The sequence below is a fragment of the Syngnathus leptorhynchus genome, chromosome 1, assembly GCF_054491065.1.
Source record: "Syngnathus leptorhynchus isolate UIUO chromosome 1, UIUO_Slep, whole genome shotgun sequence".
NCBI classification, from domain to species: Eukaryota; Metazoa; Chordata; class Actinopteri; order Syngnathiformes; family Syngnathidae; genus Syngnathus; species Syngnathus leptorhynchus.
The window spans coordinates 21471312-21488901 of NC_141195.1; the positions used below are offsets into that span (position 1 = coordinate 21471312).

The window sequence follows — 17590 nt, forward strand, 5'->3', positions numbered from 1 at the left end:
TGTAATTGCCATGTTATGAATTTGTTTAATATTACCACAAACATCCATCCATCCAATGTCTCTATTAGCCCCAGATTCATTTTTAAAAAATTCTATTTTTATTTGATATTCTGAAAATACATTTGCAAATAAAATGATCGATTTCAAGCTCCGCTTTAGGAGCCGGCTGGACCTGATGGTTGTGCTTCTCGATTATGTGTGCAGCAAAAAAAAAAAAACAAGAAAAAAAAAAAAACAGAAAGCCAACAAAAAAGCACAGTACACAAGTTCATATTTCAATGCTGGCTGAATTGAGGTCTTTTTAGTAACTTTGGTGTGACATCATGCATGACAGCAGCTCGGAATAAAGTTTTGTGGGAAGAGACATATTTTCCAGAACTTTTGGGTCTGTGATGAATCATCCAACTTCAGTGGCGTTGGTATGCAATCTTTCAGTGCCTCCCAAAGCTTCTTCTTCTTCTTCTTCCTTTTAAGAATGCACCTAGCCAACTGAAATAAAGATGCCAATGAGCCCTTATTATGTCGAGCCCTTCCATTTCATAGTAACTCAAACCATGGGCAGGGCATATGGGTAGGACTTTCTCAGCAGATTATTTTGGGTTTGCTAGTTTGTCATTAGACCGCTGCTGCTCTGAATTTAGCCCCACTGATTGCAGGGCAAAGACTGGGCTGGGCTGAGGTAGGTTCCGCTGTGCCAATGAGTCAAGGTCTGTGACAATGGCAAAGTTGTTTCATGTACTCAGTGGTTAAAAGCCACCATGTGCCATTTGTTGTGCACCCCTCTCCGTTGCCCACCTTCACACTTTTTCTGGCTCTCTTTTTTCTGGTCTCCTCCTCCGGCTCTTTGCAAACAGCCTTGGGAGGTGTTTGCTTAATTGCATGGCGTGTCTTATCTGTGTGGAGAGCGTCCTATCGCTTCTCTGATCGTCTCACTTATGTTTGGATGTGGGGGGCGCGCGCACGTGCAACCTATCACCCCCCCCCCCCCCCCCCCCCCATTATCCGGAGCCCGCCCTTCCTCTCTCTCTCGCTCCCCTAAATCCACCCTGCAGGGGGCGGGGCCAAGGCGCAACGTCTGTAATGCCATAGCTGCTCCGCTAAAGAACTCTCTCTCTCTCTTTCGCTCTCCCACATTCACACACACACACACGCACACACATACATGCAGGACTATTACGCACACAAGACGCACGCTGGGGACGAAGCAGATCTCAGCTGCTCGGAGAGACGCTCACATATTCTGCTCCGTGCGCTTCACTCTAGTGTGAGACTGCCGCAGATCAGTCCACCTCAGGAAAGGCGACCTCAGTGTGCGTAAATCACGCGTGGATCAGAGAGGCGCACCTCGAAGCCAGACTGCACACTCCGCGGATCCTCCCGAGTCCCCCACGCCCGGAGTCAGACCCCTTTTTTTTTTCTGGGGGCATCATTTTAACATTTCCTTGAATGTGATTGTGCTATCAGAGAATGGTATGAGACAAATTATAGACGCTTTTATTTCTTTTGTGACATGTAGTTGTCATGTTGATTGAACACGCACCGTGGGATTATTGAACTCATACCCGTTTAACCACAAAGCGATGTGGAGCACAATTTAGCGACTACGATTGGAAAGATTGAAACATTGACACCAGGTTTGCGTCTTCCAAGATGGATTTTGTGTGCTCGCTGTTTGGATGGATATTGGCACTGTGTCATGTGGTGCTGCAGGTCAGGGGAGAAGACGGTGAGTTTTACTTCCACTCCTTGTAACATCATGTGCCTTGATGTCTTGTTATTTATGGATTCAAAAGTTGATTTATCCTAAGTTCTCAACAACTTGTTTTCTATGACATTTAATAAAAATGATCCAACTAAACTCCAGATTAGAAAAGACGCATTGGTGTCTAGAAAACGCGCATGGGCTATAGCTGACCAACGCATCGGGAGGTAAATAAAAGTCGGTATCCTTCATTATCGCCTACTACTCGGCTGGCTCGGGTGTCTGCCGACCAGCAGCTCTGTGCGACCCCCGCAAGCAAGAACGCACCGGAACGAAGGACGGGAAAAAAAAAAAAAAAAAAAAAACTGCTGTCGAATAACATTAAAGTTGCCACTTTACAAAAACATTCTAAGTAGGCCAAACACAGTTTTATCTCCTTTGTAGTGTGGAATAACAGCAAATGATACTTTCGGATTTGGTTTGAGTCAGCCCAAAACGGATGATATTTTAATTTCATTCATCCTTGTTCAAATGTGTGAAGCTGTGAAGATTGTTGATTGTCCATGACAAATTATTAAATAATTCTAAAAATGTGTACAGCATGAAAAGTTTCTCTTTGTTAAATGAGGATTATGAATCATTATCAAAATACATACAAATGCAGGCTTAAACTGTATATTAAGATAAAATGAAAAAAAGTACTTTTCCTATTTTTGTAAAGTGTTTTTCTAGGTGTGCCTATACACACATTCAAAAACTATATACGTTGATCTAAATTTTTGTTTTGTTTTATTGCTCTTAGTCATCGGAAGAAGTGGGCAGTATATGACCTCACTGATAATTCTGTTGCCTTTATTGCTTCCTCTTTTTGGCTACCTGTTTCATCAGAGCTCCTCTGGCGTTGTGTGTGTGTGTGTGTGTGTGTGTGTTTGTGTGTGTGTGTGTGTGTGTGTGTGTGTGTACGTGTGCGTGTGTGCTGCGTCTGTTTACTGGCTGTCTATGCACCGCTGATGCTAGACAGATGTGAAGCTCTTGGCAGGAATGGCCCAAGAAGCTCCATCCCCTCCTTTTGTATCTCCCTGCCAAGAGGCTGCCTCAAGAGCCACATTAGAGTCAGCGGCAGAGGCGGTGAAGCAGGAAGGGAGCAGCCTGAAGGCCGAGCAGGCAGCCTCGGGGAGGAGAGGATGGGGATTGCAGCACGCAGAGACAGAGTTGGGTGTGGAGATGTGCAGTATCCGCCAAAGCATAACGTGAAGGAGGGAGACTTGACCCCGGGGGGGTGGACTGTTCGTGCCAGAGGGCAACATCAAAGCATGCTGGGTCATTGAGTTAAAATGGACAGAGGACGAGCAGATCGGAATTCAAGAAGTGAGAGTGATTTCACAGACAGTGGCTCCCTTGTGATTTGATGCTCCCATGCATATTAGGGCCTTTTTAAAGAGTCATTTTAGCAAGTAGCCTCACATAATATGAGGAAAGCAAGCAGTAAGAAACTGGAGCGCCAACTGAGTGACTTTCATGACCATGCAGAAATGTACTTGGATGTACACATGTCCATTTTCAAGCCTGCTCACCACTTGGGATGCAGAGAAACTTTGATTCCACACTTGTGCTGTAATCACAATAGCTTGACTCGCTGACGTGTACATTAATTACCAGAACCACCAGGATTAATATTGCCTCCATTAAGCAGCTCATTTGCATGTTTATTGAGTGGGCGGTTGTGCAGCGCCTTCACCTATGGTATCGGTTTCTCCCAGAGTTGGCTCTGCTCATTTAATCATTTGGTTTTTTTTTTTTCAAACGCTCGCTTCAGGCTGCTTCTCATTTCCCCTCCTCGTGTTTTTTTGCTTTGTTTGTTGTTTGTCTCACGTCTTCCCCAGAGCTCCCCTTCAAATCTTTAAATCTCAGAGGTATCAGTTGTGAAAACAAGGTCGCGTCTCAGCGTTACTTGGCCAAGCGGCTTGTTCGATATGAGTCAGGTATGCATGCACGCAAACAGCCTGCCTGCCTCCAAAAATAGACCAGAGCTGACTCTTTCACATGGCTTTATTTTAATGGCCCGGGGTGGGGTGGGGTGGGGGGGCAGGTTTAGTAGTTGAGAGCACCAAGTTTGCCAGAGCATATAGAATTAATTGTTATTCAAAAGTGGGCTTGAAGTATTAGCGTTGTGAGCCTGCGAGAAAAAAAATGAAGCATTCAAAACAGGGGTGGCAACAAATCACCAGAGAGTCATGCAGCAAAATATTAATTCTTCACACACGTCCCTTGAGAAGTGCGTCTGTGTTGTCGTTTGGACACCCTCGCGCGAGGAAAGAGAGCGCCAGAGAGGCGAGGAGACATGATACTGCAGTCAGGTAGTGTTTAGGATTAGGTCCCTGCAATGAACCCCCCACCACCCCCACCCCCCCTGCAGGCACTGCAGCAACCATCTGTTTACCCGATTGATCCATTGAACCATCGATCACAATGGGCAGCACTGTGCATTTAGCTGATTAGCATGGGGCACTTATCCTGTTAGGAAGGGAAGTGTAGAAAGGAAGAAGTAAAAAACAGACGGGGGGTTGACATTATCTCTCTTTAATGAGGCTTTTGTTAGTTTCTTAAGGGCGCAAAATCCAGTTTAAAAGTGACAAAAAAACAAAAAACGATTCTATCGTCATTTCCGTGGGATGATCATCAGCAGCAAGTGTTGAAAATGTAATAAGTCATAATGTGTCGTGTAATGCGCTTCATCCATCCATCCTCCGCAACCTTTTTACGGAGTCCAGTTTGCTGGAGGATGGTTGAGATTAAAGCTCAGCGGAGCTCTGGACTGAATGGATGAGCGCCGCTCGTTGCCTCACTCGCTGGGTGATAGCACTTTTTAATTAAGGTGGGGTGGGAAGAGACGAGGGCGAGAGGGGGTGCTTACACTGGGAATGATGGAGGGATTTATCAGCCTCCCCTCACATTCGCTGCTCATCCCAGAGCGTTACAGCACCCTTCCCAGATAAGGAAGCTAATAGAAATGAGCTCTATATGCAGACATGTGCACATTTTCACAGATAATGAAGATAAGGCGGTGGCTCCTTTTGTGCAGAGATGTCTGGATCTGACTGGATGTGGGGCGCGCACACGCACAGACCAGTTCACAAATGTAACGTTGCAATTAAGTCCGTCCATGCGTGCAGAAAGTTTTGTGAGGATTAATTTATGCAGAGACACAGTCGCCCTTGTGCACTGTAAACAGGGAAGGCCAGTTAATTGTGGACAGACTGCTCAGTTTGCAAATGATGCAACTCTAAGAAATGATTGTGAATCTTGACATGACTAAATGTGAATGTCATTTTGGAACTAACCAAACTGAATCACACACACATGGGTCAGTGTCGGGCACACTTGTTTGAGTGTGTGTAGTTGTACGTGTGTACACCTTTCAATCTTCCAATCATCATGAGACTGAGAGTTACTTGGTGGGCAGCTTTCGAAAAAGGCTTCTGCGCCAGGAAGACGTGCACAATACTGCACGTGGGCGTCTCTCCTCAAAGGAAGTCATTGCAGCGCTTTCAAATGTCAGAGAATCTTAAGTGTGCCTTTTAAGCACAATAGGAGGTGGAAATGTCAACGCTTGAAGGGTCTATTACACTTCAAACCTGTGGAGTACCTTTTTTTCCACTCCCTTTATTGTTGTTTTTGCTGGGTTTTTTTTAGAGACATGCAAGAATATCAACCCATTTATGTCAAGAATTGCCATAGCTCACTATTTGTCACCATATACTTTTAGAGTTTTCTTGTTCAGTCCGTAATCTTGTGATACCCTCTGTATCTCTTGAATGCAATTCAGCGGTTGGCTAGACCAATGACTGGGACACCTGGGGGTTGTTTTTGGGCTGCATATGGCCCGCAAGCCGCTAATTGAATAGCTCGGCTTTACAGTCACGACCATCATCATTTGCGTATCAAATTTATAAGAGCCGCACACAGGTTTAAACCAAACCTTTGGCCACCACTTGATGATGCCTCTTGGTCTGACTCCAATAAAAACGAACAATGTCTGTAAATCTAAGGCAAGGAAAACCTAATAAAAGATCCGCAAAGCATGTGGAGGGACTTTAGGCATGTTTGTTTTGAATGTGTGTTGACGTGTTTGGCGTGTTTTAAGGAGATAACACAGCGTAAGAGCTGCATGTGGCTGAGAAAAGAAACCCCACTTTATTGTTAGTGTCATTATTACAGAGTTGGGGTGACCACCCAGCTCCACCCCCCTGAACCCCGCGAGACAGGCCGTCTGCGTGTCACTTCCTGTCTAAGCCTACAGAGCCATGCCATTGGCAGGCTATTGTTCCTGGGAGAGCGTGATAGGATCGGAGAATGTGTTCTAATGTTTGCAGATTGGTTTGCTGGCGCAACAATTATAGTCGGAGAATGCTCCCCAAGGGGGAATGGGGCGATAAGAGCCTGGGTGTGGAAGGGGCTGAGTGCGAGCGAACGTGCGTGTGTGTGTGTGTGTGTGTGTGTGTGTGTGTGTGTGTGTGTGTCTGTGTGTGTGTGTGTGTGTGTGTGTGTGTGTGTGTGTGTGTGTGTGTGTGTGTGTGTGTGTGTGTGTGTGTGTGTGTGTGTGTGTGTGTGTGTGTGTGTGAGGAGAGCGAGAGGGAACAGCAAATGTGTCGGTGATGATGCTGTATTGTTTTATTAGCCACTTGGACAAAGAATCCACAATGGAGAGGTTTTTACAATTTCCTCCAAACTGACAGCCTAAATTGCTTTCTTTGTTTTACTGTTCATCTGTTGCAGCAAATCTTTACAGAGAAGAAACAAGATAATGACTATAGCGTTTATAATCCATTTATGCAAAGCACACAAAGAAATCGCTCCCATAAACCGTCATAATATCTCGCTAATCAACAGTTACAATTGTTTGCTGCTTTTTAATGTTGCCTTTGTGTTGTCTTTTTGGCAGCGAGCGACTGTAGGGGCATTTTTGATGCCAGCGAGGCCGGATACATCACCTCCCCCGGATACCCTCTGGAATACCCGCCTCACCAGAATTGCCAGTGGGTCATCACGGCGCCGGAGCCCTCGCAACGCATCGTCCTCAACTTCAACCCTCACTTTGAGATCGAGAGACTGGATTGCAAGTAAGACAGGGAGTGTGTTGACATGTTTTGCCCGTTAACGATTCCGGGTGCTTTGATCCCAACATTCTGGTCAGTCGCGAAGGAAACTTCAATTGTACTTACTTACAAGCGCTGTGTAAGATGAAGGCCATTAAGTGGACTGTGGTTTTGTTATTGAGAGAACGGAGTACAAACAGCATCTCGCGCATTTAATGGGGTGGATGCGGCCCAAGCTCAACCGCAAACATCTTGGCCTCTCCGGCGCTTCTCCGGGGGCAATTACTGGGTAGATTTCCTTGCTCGGGGGCACGTCAGATGCTCATAACCAGCTTCGTTTGGCCGTTAAAACAAATGAGGAATGCGGGTCACAATAGTAAAGGATGAATGGAAGGAATTATTTCAAATGATTAAAGTTTGCTGGGGAGGGGGGTGGTGTCAGAGAGAAGGCAAGAAGGGGAGGGAAGGACAAGAAGCAGAGAATAAGGTCCAGCTGTTTGGATGTGACTGTTGGTTAATTTTCCCAGATATGTGAGTAATCCAAATCATCTGTTTTTTTTCCCTCAACGAGTGCAAAAACACTTCTCTGTAATCCGCTTTCAAAACTTGTACGCTAATAATTTCTCAATGTTGGAGAATGTTCAAATTGAAATCAAAAGAACAAAAGATGTAGCGAGTTGGCAGAGATTGGAAGCTTTTTTTAAGTGCAGAAACAAATGCAAAAACTAATTCTGTGCTGATTTAAAAATTCTGTTGCTGCACATTAAATGTAAATTGATAGTTGAGTGAGCTACAACAAAGTCCAATTAATGTCAACCCAAGCGAAATCTTCCCTGAAAAACCTTTCAAGATGAAAAGAATTTGAATAGGAAAAAAAAAACCAATATGTTGACCAAATAAAGTAATGGAACATGTTTAAAAAAAAAATAAAAACAACTCTCCCTTTTAACTTTTGTGTCTTTTCACCACCAACAACAGATTGGTAGCAATTTTCCCTTATGCAATAAAGTACACAAAAAAATGTTAAGCCAGTTGTGTATGGACATATCGCTCACCCCGAGCCTCAACATTCTAAACAGACACAACTGTTATCTTTCCCCTTACTTCTGCCTCATTTCTCTGTAAACTATAAACAGATGATGTTACAAACCACCAAAAGCAGCTATGCTAGATCGTTTTATGCTTTCAGATTTTGTTTTTTTCTGATCTGAACCCAGGGGAGGGCGCAGCACGGATTTCCCAATCACAGCACGGCACGTAAGCAAAACTATTGTTGAGCAATTCTGTGTCAAGATGCTTCTCACTGGCTAAAAGTTGGGACAACCAGCACGATGAGAAACTTAAAATATTCATCTTTACTTATCACAGATAGTTTTATGATCGATTCTGTTCTGTACGCTCGCCTGAAGGGACGCAGCCCTCGACCTCCCCTTTGACACACGCCCACTCAGTCTCTGAATGTGTTTGCATGTGAGCGTGGGTGGCAAACAGTGCGAGCGTGTGAGTAAGTCTGCAAGCATGTGAATTTTAGTCAGAGGTGCATGTACGCCCACACGATCGTCGTCACGGCTAGCCTCCTCGCTTTGCCGGGTCGATTAGCCACAGCACTGCCAGTGAGCAGAGGAGTTGATTTGTGCATGTTTTCACGTTCCTCTGTGAGGTTAAGGCGCCGGCAGGGTGCAGAGGCTCAAGGCTCCCCCGTCTCATTGGGGCCTGAGAAATCTGCATGACAGCTGGGATTACAGAGAGCACCGTAACTGGAAGTTACCTAAAACACACGGGGCTATGCTAGCTACACTTGAACTTGCTGGTAGCGAATGTACACGCACGCCACCGCCAGAAGTGCTTGGTCAGCCGTGATAAAAAATATCTCCGGCTAACATCCCCGCTGGCTAGTTTCCCTCAGCGGGTTCAAACTGTCAGCCTACCGAGCACAGCCAAACCACCACGCTGCTGCGGCAATCAAATCTGCAGTCGTGTACAGTAGAGGCAATTCCACGTCTGAGGTGGCACTTTAATTCAGGATTTCATTTTACGGGGAGTTTGGCCACATGCCAAAAAGCTTTTACCTCCAGGTTGCCAGCCGATTGATGTGAACTAAATGTAATAAAGGTTAGATGAAATATCAGGCCCCATATCTTTAATGCAATCGGCGAGCCCCGGGATGCACCAGGAGCGGCGAAGGGCTGCTTCTTCCGAGCTACCTCCTCCTTCTCTTGCTCCTCTACGTCAAAGGAGGGGAGGCTGTGTTATTTTTACCCACCTGAATTAAACATGAAATCTTCCGGAATGACAATACACACACATACACACAGATGTGTGTGTGTTTTTTTTGTCGTCCCTTTCTTCCACCCTTTGTGGAATTAAATTAGCCAATTTGCTGCTGCATTTAGCCTGAGGTGTAAACAGTTGTCAATGTATGTTAAGTGGTAGTGTGTGCGTGTATGCATGATTACACCTTCCCTGTGGAGGGAGATCTCAGATTCAATAAGTGTATTCTGCTTGTAATGGACAGTCAATAGATAATCACTCACAGATGGATGAAGCAACGCCTGCCTAACAAAGACGATCAGGAAACGCAAGAGTCACCAAAGGGACTTGTGGAAATTCAATATCAGACCAGCATTACGATACCTGTCGTCCTATGACTTTGACGCTTCCTGTCTGAGACAGTCAAAGATGTAATCAATTATTTGGCACCGAACAACAAAGATTTGCTGACGAACCCACATCACAGTCTAATTTTTCCATTATAAAGTTAGAGTCGAAACCGCCTCTGCGAACAACCTGACCCAGGTCATCTTGTCCCTGTGATGAGTGGTGAGATGGGGAGCCGAGACATGAGGACATAGGGAGGAAGAGAGCTGTTTGGTTTGGGCTGAATTGAAGATGGCAGGCCCCCGGGTTCTTTTGGGATTTCGCTCCCAGCATCTTGTTAATATTTCAGAGGCACTTATGGTTTATTAGAGGGGCGGGAGAAGTGTGTGTACGTGTGTTTCTACTTTACACACTCCCCCTCCCCTTATTTAATTCCTGCTTGTGAAAGGCAGGAGCGAAAAATAAATAAAAATAAAAAAAGATGACAGCTCCCTGATTGTTAGCAGACTGTGTTCTCATTTGTTCCGTTGTGGAAGAACAAGAGGAAGTATACAATAGAGCAGAGGCAACTTAAAAATCTACAAAGTTGTATTTACTGACACTCATGAGCAGCTCGAGCAAGCTGAACCTGAATAAACATAAGCAAAAGTAAATGATGTCTTCAGGAACTTCAAAAACAACATGGTCAGCCATTTTAATCCCTTGGAGAGAAAAAATGACACTATACTGCGTTAAGTCACCGCTCATGATTCCTAAAGATGGACACGCTCACTCACAATAGTGAGGAACATTGTCTATACTGTGGAAAAGGTCCCTGGACACCAACAAACAGCTAAAGGCAATTAGTTGTTATGAAAGAGAAAGCCGAGGCCGAGTGTACAATCTGCTGTTTTTTTAGTTGCCCTCCACCCCGTCCGTCCATCAAAAAGACTGGCGGTGCTTTTGGACCTGTTAGAAGAACGGGTCCTGGAATGCGTTCAGGTGTGTGCCGGAGACGTGTCAGACGCTCATGCATGTATTCATCAGAGGCTGAGCGCACCGGTCAATAATCACATCTGAGAAACACTCACTCACTGACGCTAATCCATGACAGAAGAGCGTGAGACAGAGGGAGGGGAAGTGGGAAACTAACATAGAGACCCACTCCAAAATCAATTAAAACCTAATTAGGCTCTCAGATTCTTCACAGGCCTTTTATCCTCACAAAATGGTGATGCGAACATGAGCGCTCTCTTGCTTTTGTCTGTATGTGCTTGCGTGTTCTCCCCAAGTGTGTGTTTTGCCCTTACATAGCGGAGCAATGGTTATTCATTCTTGGTGCTTTTAGGTTCAGATCGTTTCATCTCACTAGTGCCTAATAAATAGTCCACGTTGAACTCGGCATCATTTTCACGAGGCTCACTTTTTGTTAAAGTCTGACTTGAATCACAGAATCGAGACCTTAACCTTGTGTGACTGGAGCTGTCAAAAAGTAGGCCAAAGTCTTTACGTTTTTTCTCAAAAGGACGGAATTTATGCCAGTGATCAGTGAAAGAACAACAGTCCAGTTGTTTTTGGTGGCGTCCTCACATGAGCCCATTGAGAGACGAGGTATTGTGTCCAAATGTTATTTCTCACAGTTTGCAACCATTGCAACAGCAGTTGGGAGGATTCCCCTCTTGTCGGCTTCATATTTTGATCTGGAAAGGTTTACTTGAAGCAACACTCAAAAGAGGAGAAATAGAAAATGATTCCTCTGACTGGCCTGTGCAATATTTGCATAATTCAAACATGAACTCGTGACTGCATCTGAGTGATGTCATCCTGCTTGTGTGTGTTTGTGTATGTGTGTGTGTGTGTCTGTGTGTAATTGTCTTTATGTAATCACAAGCAGAGACCAAAAAGAGCTAACTAATTTGAGATGGTCCAGGTGGACTCTGTCTTGACCCCTCAGAATTAGCTTTTTTTGTTCAGGGTCAACTGGCAGGTCAAAGATCACAGTGAACTGTGAGCCCAAACATGTGAAGCGTCTTAAGCTTTATTCATCCTAATTTTCCCTTTTCTTAATCCCCTTTGCTGATAATGCCCCTACCCATTTTCTTTCCAAAGCATCAACCACCACCCATTTTAAGGAATTACCCAACATGCATCACTTCGCTCAAGCTCTGTCCACAAGTAAAATGGCTTTTACAAAAATGTCAATTTTTCCTCACTCCTAGAAATAAATAAATAAATAAATAAATAAATAAATGACCTTGGAGGGTTTGTGCCGCAAGCCAAAGCAACAGGGGATTTTTGATGAGCACAAGCATTAATAAAGTCATATAAGTTAAATGTACCAAAACCGAAAGCTTTACTCGTGGAATGGAGACCCTCACCCTAATTCCGTCTATCCCAGGCAGACATAGTACTTCAGCATTCAGTAAGTTACTCCCCTCACTTCTAATCAAAGTCAGCAAAAGTGCAATCAGAGTATTCCTGTGTTATCTAACCCAGAGTGGAGCAGAGGGGTTAAGAAAATGATGATTCCAGCTACTTGTTTTTCCACCATGGGGTTTTCCAGGGTTGTCTGGTATGACTTGAAGAATAAAATGAAGGCAGCGCGTCTGAAGCAGCTGAGACTTGTTGACCAAGAGCCGAGGCCGTGGCTAATATAATTACTTCTATCTTGCCCTGCTTGTCGTGCTCCTGAATGTTTTTTCTCAATTCTGTCTGAAGGCTGATGCCAGGACTGTAAATTTTTTCACACCTGTCTATGTTTTATCAGCAGTGTTCATTCCGTAACTCAATAATTTCTTTATATCTCCTTCACAGTGCTCTCTCATCTCCTTCCTGTCATAATAATGCTGTGTCCCAGGTCAAGAAAACAATTAACCTCTCCTCTTTTCACTCCAACCCTCCTTTTTTCAAACTCAGGTACGACTTCATTGAAATCCGAGACGGGACTTCGGAAAATGCTGACGTCCTGGGTCGTCACTGCAGCAACATCGCCCCGGCGCCAATCATATCTTCGGGTCCCTCCCTCCAGATACGATTTGTGTCGGACTACGCTCACCAAGGAGCTGGCTTCTCTCTGCGCTATGAAATCTTTAAAACAGGTGAGCGGTCCGCTGTCACTAAGGAATGCTTGCTTAATTGAAGCGAAATCCATTTCCTCTTGGGGAATGGAAAAGTGGAAGGAGTGAGGGGGGGCTTCTTGGAGGCGGACCTCCTCAGGTCAAAGGTTTATGGGCAAAGGCTGAGGCAAGGAAATTGATGGGGACGAGCAGGCGCTCAAATGGAATTTGGTGAAGGCCGCTCAAGTGCACAAGGTGAAGTGCAGTTTGAGTGTGTGCTTTTGTGGTTGGTGTGTGTGCGTTGTGAGTGCGAGGAGGTGAAATGGTCAGGTGGCCTTGAGGCAGCTGAAGGATTTATGTTCAAGTGAGTTGATTTGACTTGACGTTTTAGGTGGTGCCATTTGAACCAAATATTTCCTCCCTGAAAGCACTTATGAATTCTAAAAGCCTGTCAGGATTAAAGTAGCCAGCACAAACTTCAAAATGCTGAATTTAGTTGTCACCTCGTGCATGTTAGAAGCTTTTGAGACATGTCACTGAGCCAGATACCTGAAATGGTACTTTGTTCACAAGTTGGCTTGTAATGTAGCGTAGTGCAAATATTTTACTAATACAACATCGAAGTAAACCAAATAAATAAGAATTAAAGTTAAATGGCAAAAAAAATATAAAAATATAAATCACGTTTGGAATATTTTGAAGAACATATAATGTAAAAAAACAACAACATTGAGATACAGAAAATTTCACATAGCTACTTTGAAACTTCTACTCAAGTTATATTCTCCAGGGTGACTTTAAATTCTACTAAAGTATTTTTTCTGTCACTATACATGTACATATGCTCAAGTATTACATTTTGGTACTTTAAAAACATGATTCAAATGTCATTGTTTCAATATTATTGCTTTCAAATGTCACAATTGCCACAATTACACAATTCCGATTAAAATTACAGTAAATGAGAGCTGTGTTGGAAAATGCAGTAAACAAAATAATTGCCTATGGCGGTCTATGGAATAATGTTCAGGTTACCCTTAATTAATTATTCCAAAAGTCAGGCTAGGCTAACTAAACAGTATCTTAAGTGTTTTTATCATTAATGTATTATTGTTTTCTTCTGTGTCGTCAGTGCTTGGGGATGAATATGAAATTATCTATTCGTGCAAGGGCGTCTGCGCATTCACATTCTTTCATGTGGTTCATCAGCCATATGAGATAATGTGTGACTTGAAATGAAGTATGCATGATAGTGGAAATACATCCTTGAACGTGTCAATCCAGTCTTAAACACTGACATAGTATTTCCATGGTTGTAACAAGATTGTAGCATACATTTGTAGCATTCAGCAGACGTGCAACATACAAGCTGCACGTGTGGGTGTTTCCACTCGGCATGATACGAGCCTCATGTGTGGGCGGAGTGACAGATAAATGCGTAACAATAGAAATTGCGAGGAGTGAAATTGACAGACTGTTGGATGAATAGTCATGAAAGGATATTATGAAGACTGACTGATGATGATTATAATGATGAGGAGGATTTAGGATGTGTTTAATTGCAGCACTTTCATCATCATAGGTGTTTGTCTTCAAGCAGCAGGATGAGGCAGCAAACATACGCACACACAAACACACACACACACACACACACACACACACACACACACACACACACACACACACACACACACACACACACACCATTTCCCAACTGACACGTTTATTCACCAGGGTGAAAGTAATCATATTTCAATGTTCCCCATATGTGATTACAGTTGTCTTGTGCAACATTACCTTTTTAGAACCTGCAATTGCGAGTGAGGCATATTTGAAAGAAAAATATCAGAAGATTTGGAATCACTCTGTAATCGGTTTTAAGGCTCTTTGATGTGCCTGTGTTGTTAAAGGGCGTGTCTTTTTACAGATCAAGATCTCAGTAGACAATTAAATGTGTTTCAGAACGCGTGTGTTTGTGTGTCTATGTGACAGCACAGCTCAGGGCTCAGGCCGACCTCGACGCATTGCTTCCAAGGACCAGACACTCACATGTGTGAGTGTTTGAGCACACATGTGTGTTGAGCTAGATCGGACAACTGACTTGTTTTTGTTTGGCTCATTCAACCTTGTTACATAAGCGATGAGTGTAACTACTCCAGGGAGCGTTGGATTGTTTGTGTCAACATGTGCATGCATGTGTGTTTGCTTGTGCTTTTCATGTAGGAGGCGTGGGAGTACCCAATTGGCTTCACCTCCACCATGACACCCACAAATTCGACCACTTCCAAAAAATATCCCACCCAAAAACATCCTCCCAATCCCCACTGTCTTCACCTAAATGGTATACGGTGAAAGCGTGCGTTCCCGCCCCCTCACCTCCAAGCCCCCCATGCCCATATTGTTGTGGCCTACTTTACTCTCACTGGTGCGTGCTTAACCCTTTATTCATCTGAGACTACCCCCTCCCCCAACACCCCATCATCATTCGTCCATCCTCACTCAGTCACGTGCCGTTGATGCTGTTACCGTGGCTACTGGAGGCAGACTTACCAGTAAAGCCCGATTTTCCCGCTTCCCCCAAGCCCAACTACTAGAGTAGTATGGGGCCGTACATGTCAGAGCCAATCCTGAGTTGAAGGCAAAGCGGGGGGCACTTGAGGGTACGAGGTCCCTTCTGTGACCATTGGCGACCGCTGCCGAGACATGTGCGGGGTCTCGGTGGGAGTGCTGCCAGAGGCTGGAAACCCCCCATTCGCCCTAACACATCATGTGAATGTATTTCTGATGTCTTCACATTGATTGGAGGTCATCCCCGCCCCCCCCCCCCCCCCCCCCCGACAATAACGCTGTGCTGCAACAGTATATGGCTGATCGACTCGCACTCTTGACTTCCCCGAGACACAATAAGGTGCATTTGTAACAAAATAAAAAGCTCAGAAGAAGAAATAAAAGTTTCATTTCAGTTGGTAAAGCTTTTGAGAATAAATTACTGACATTTAGCGCAACAAAGCAAAGAGACATTCATTTTTGAATTTTTTATTTACTTTTTGTTGTGAAGTGTAAGAAAGCCAATCTTCACAACAGCAAAATATAAAAAATTTAGTTGAATTGCCCAACTTAAAATGTTATAGAGGTTTATAGCCTTGAAATTTGGAGTTCACCTAACGCGTTTTTACAATGAACGAGTTCCTGTAGGTCAGGCTAAGTTACATGAGAAACTGTCTGAGTGATTGACAAGTGTCAGACAAGCAGGCGGATGCAGTTGTGATACAAGACACTGAGGCGAGCGTGTAGGTGAATCCTCGGCAGGATCTGTGCGCTGAAGCGGCGAGACGCCAGACAGAAGTCAAGACGACGAGAGCGCAGACAGACCAGACGATGGGTTGAATCAAGGGGCAAAACTTTGTGGATTTTACCCAGCAACTCAAGCTCTCGCCCCTATTTCAGGCTCACACAGACGTGCAGCGTGACCCCCCCTCCTTTCTAACCAATGACAGCTCACGCCGAGAAGGAGCTTGTATTGGTTAAACATGTGCGCACGAGGTGATGGAGGGAGGTTCCGAGACTTGTTTTTGGCGTGCTCACACACCGTGACTAATGAGCACTAACGAAAAGGAGAAAGCACTCGTGCATACGTGACCTCTTCACAAGCATGCAAAAGAAAAAAAGACAACCAAGTATGGCCAGTTGGTGCACATCGTCTGGAAAACGCAAACGCGGTGGCGCGCCGTGGCTCGGAGACATGGAGTCAAGCTGTGCTCACATTGAAGTTTTCGCGAGTCCAGACTGCTGATTTGTGACCCAGTAAGAAACAAGGCTACTGTGTTACTAGGTCTCACACATGCTGAGAAGCTGTCACGCACTCACCTCACATGCCACACATGCAAAGAGACAAAAAAAATAAAAGCCCGTGGCAAAAAAAAAAAAGAAAATGCAAGCATGTTAATAAAACTGAAAAACAAGATCAAATAAAATGTGACTCACACATAAGAATCTTGCAATCACGCATTATGGTGACAATTACCTAAATTGTGTTTGTTTGTCTCTTTGTCAGTTGACATGCCACCGCAGCATGGCATGGACATCAGGGACGGTGGGAGGGTGTGTTCTTACCAAAGGAACATCACGCTCCTGAGTCTCCCTGATAAGATCTATTCAGGTGGTTTCGGAGAGAAAGAAGCATCCGGTTCAAAAAGAACAGTGTGATTTTTGTCCCATCTGTGGAATGGTGCATTGGTCCGTCGTGGGTATTGGCCCCAAAAAAAATAAAAAGATCGCAGAAGTGGCCAAAAGAGGTTTCCTTTTTGTTTGGGCTCTCCCTTTGAGAAAGGGTGTGAAGCTCAGACATGCAGGAGGGGCTCAAATAGCCCAGGAAGAGCCAAACTAAAGTCCGAGCTTGTCTGCTTATGCTGCTGTCCCAAGGAACTGACCCCAGATAAGTGGGAGATAGATGGATGGCTTTTAATATGCTCTGTGGTGTGTGTTTATGCATGGTGTGTGGGCCTTGAATGTCGACGACCTTCAGAATTTCTAGATATCACATCCATGATGTCTGAAACAGCTTGGAAAAAGTATAGGACGCCATGACGCAATGACTTTATATGTCTCTAGATTAGTCATCGATACATTTTGCATCAAGTGCAGTCGGTAACAGTGAAAAGCAGAGAATATCATTTTGGTCTTGTCCCAGGGCTAAATAAGTTGGGTCCTCTGCCATTATCAAGTGCAGACGGGAGCAGGCAGCCAGCTTGCTTTTATTGGTCTGCCTGATAATAAAGACTCTTGCCTTGTTGGAATGCTGCTGTAGGAATGTGCGCTTAACATGTCTGAGCTCCTGATTCTGGTTTTGTACATTTGGATTTGGCTGTTAACTCGCTGGTTTGGTAAGAACCTCACCTCTGTTTTGTGATCCACGAGTTGATGAAACACAATGAAGAAAAATCTTCAATTTCACTCATCAACTTTGATCTAGTTACATTAATGCAACCAAATAATAAGTGTTGGAAAAATATATCAATATAGGCGAACTTCCACAAACACTGGAAGGGCCCGATGGGCTGCAGACGCTCAAGGTGAGCCACACTGCATAAATCTGAATAGCTAATGAGGAGCTGCCGCAAAGGGCTCACTTAGAGCCATTACACGAGGTCTGTGGTATG

The 17590-nt window shown here is 44.4% G+C and overlaps 1 protein-coding gene across 3 annotated transcripts in view; it reads left to right on the forward strand.

Annotated features, from left to right (window-relative positions):
• The first annotated feature begins 1114 nt into the window (after positions 1 to 1114).
• Positions 1115 to 17590, forward strand: part of LOC147062666 (neuropilin-2-like) — a 39975-nt gene continuing 23499 nt past the window's right edge. For all 3 annotated transcript variants that reach the window (XM_085914116.1, XM_085914125.1, XM_085914134.1), the window contains exons 1-3: positions 1115 to 1726; positions 6645 to 6822; positions 12292 to 12473. In XM_085914116.1, the coding sequence (XP_085770242.1) occupies positions 1651 to 1726; positions 6645 to 6822; positions 12292 to 12473 (436 nt within the window). In that variant the 5' untranslated portion in view covers positions 1115 to 1650. The remainder of the gene's footprint in view (positions 1727 to 6644; positions 6823 to 12291; positions 12474 to 17590) is intronic.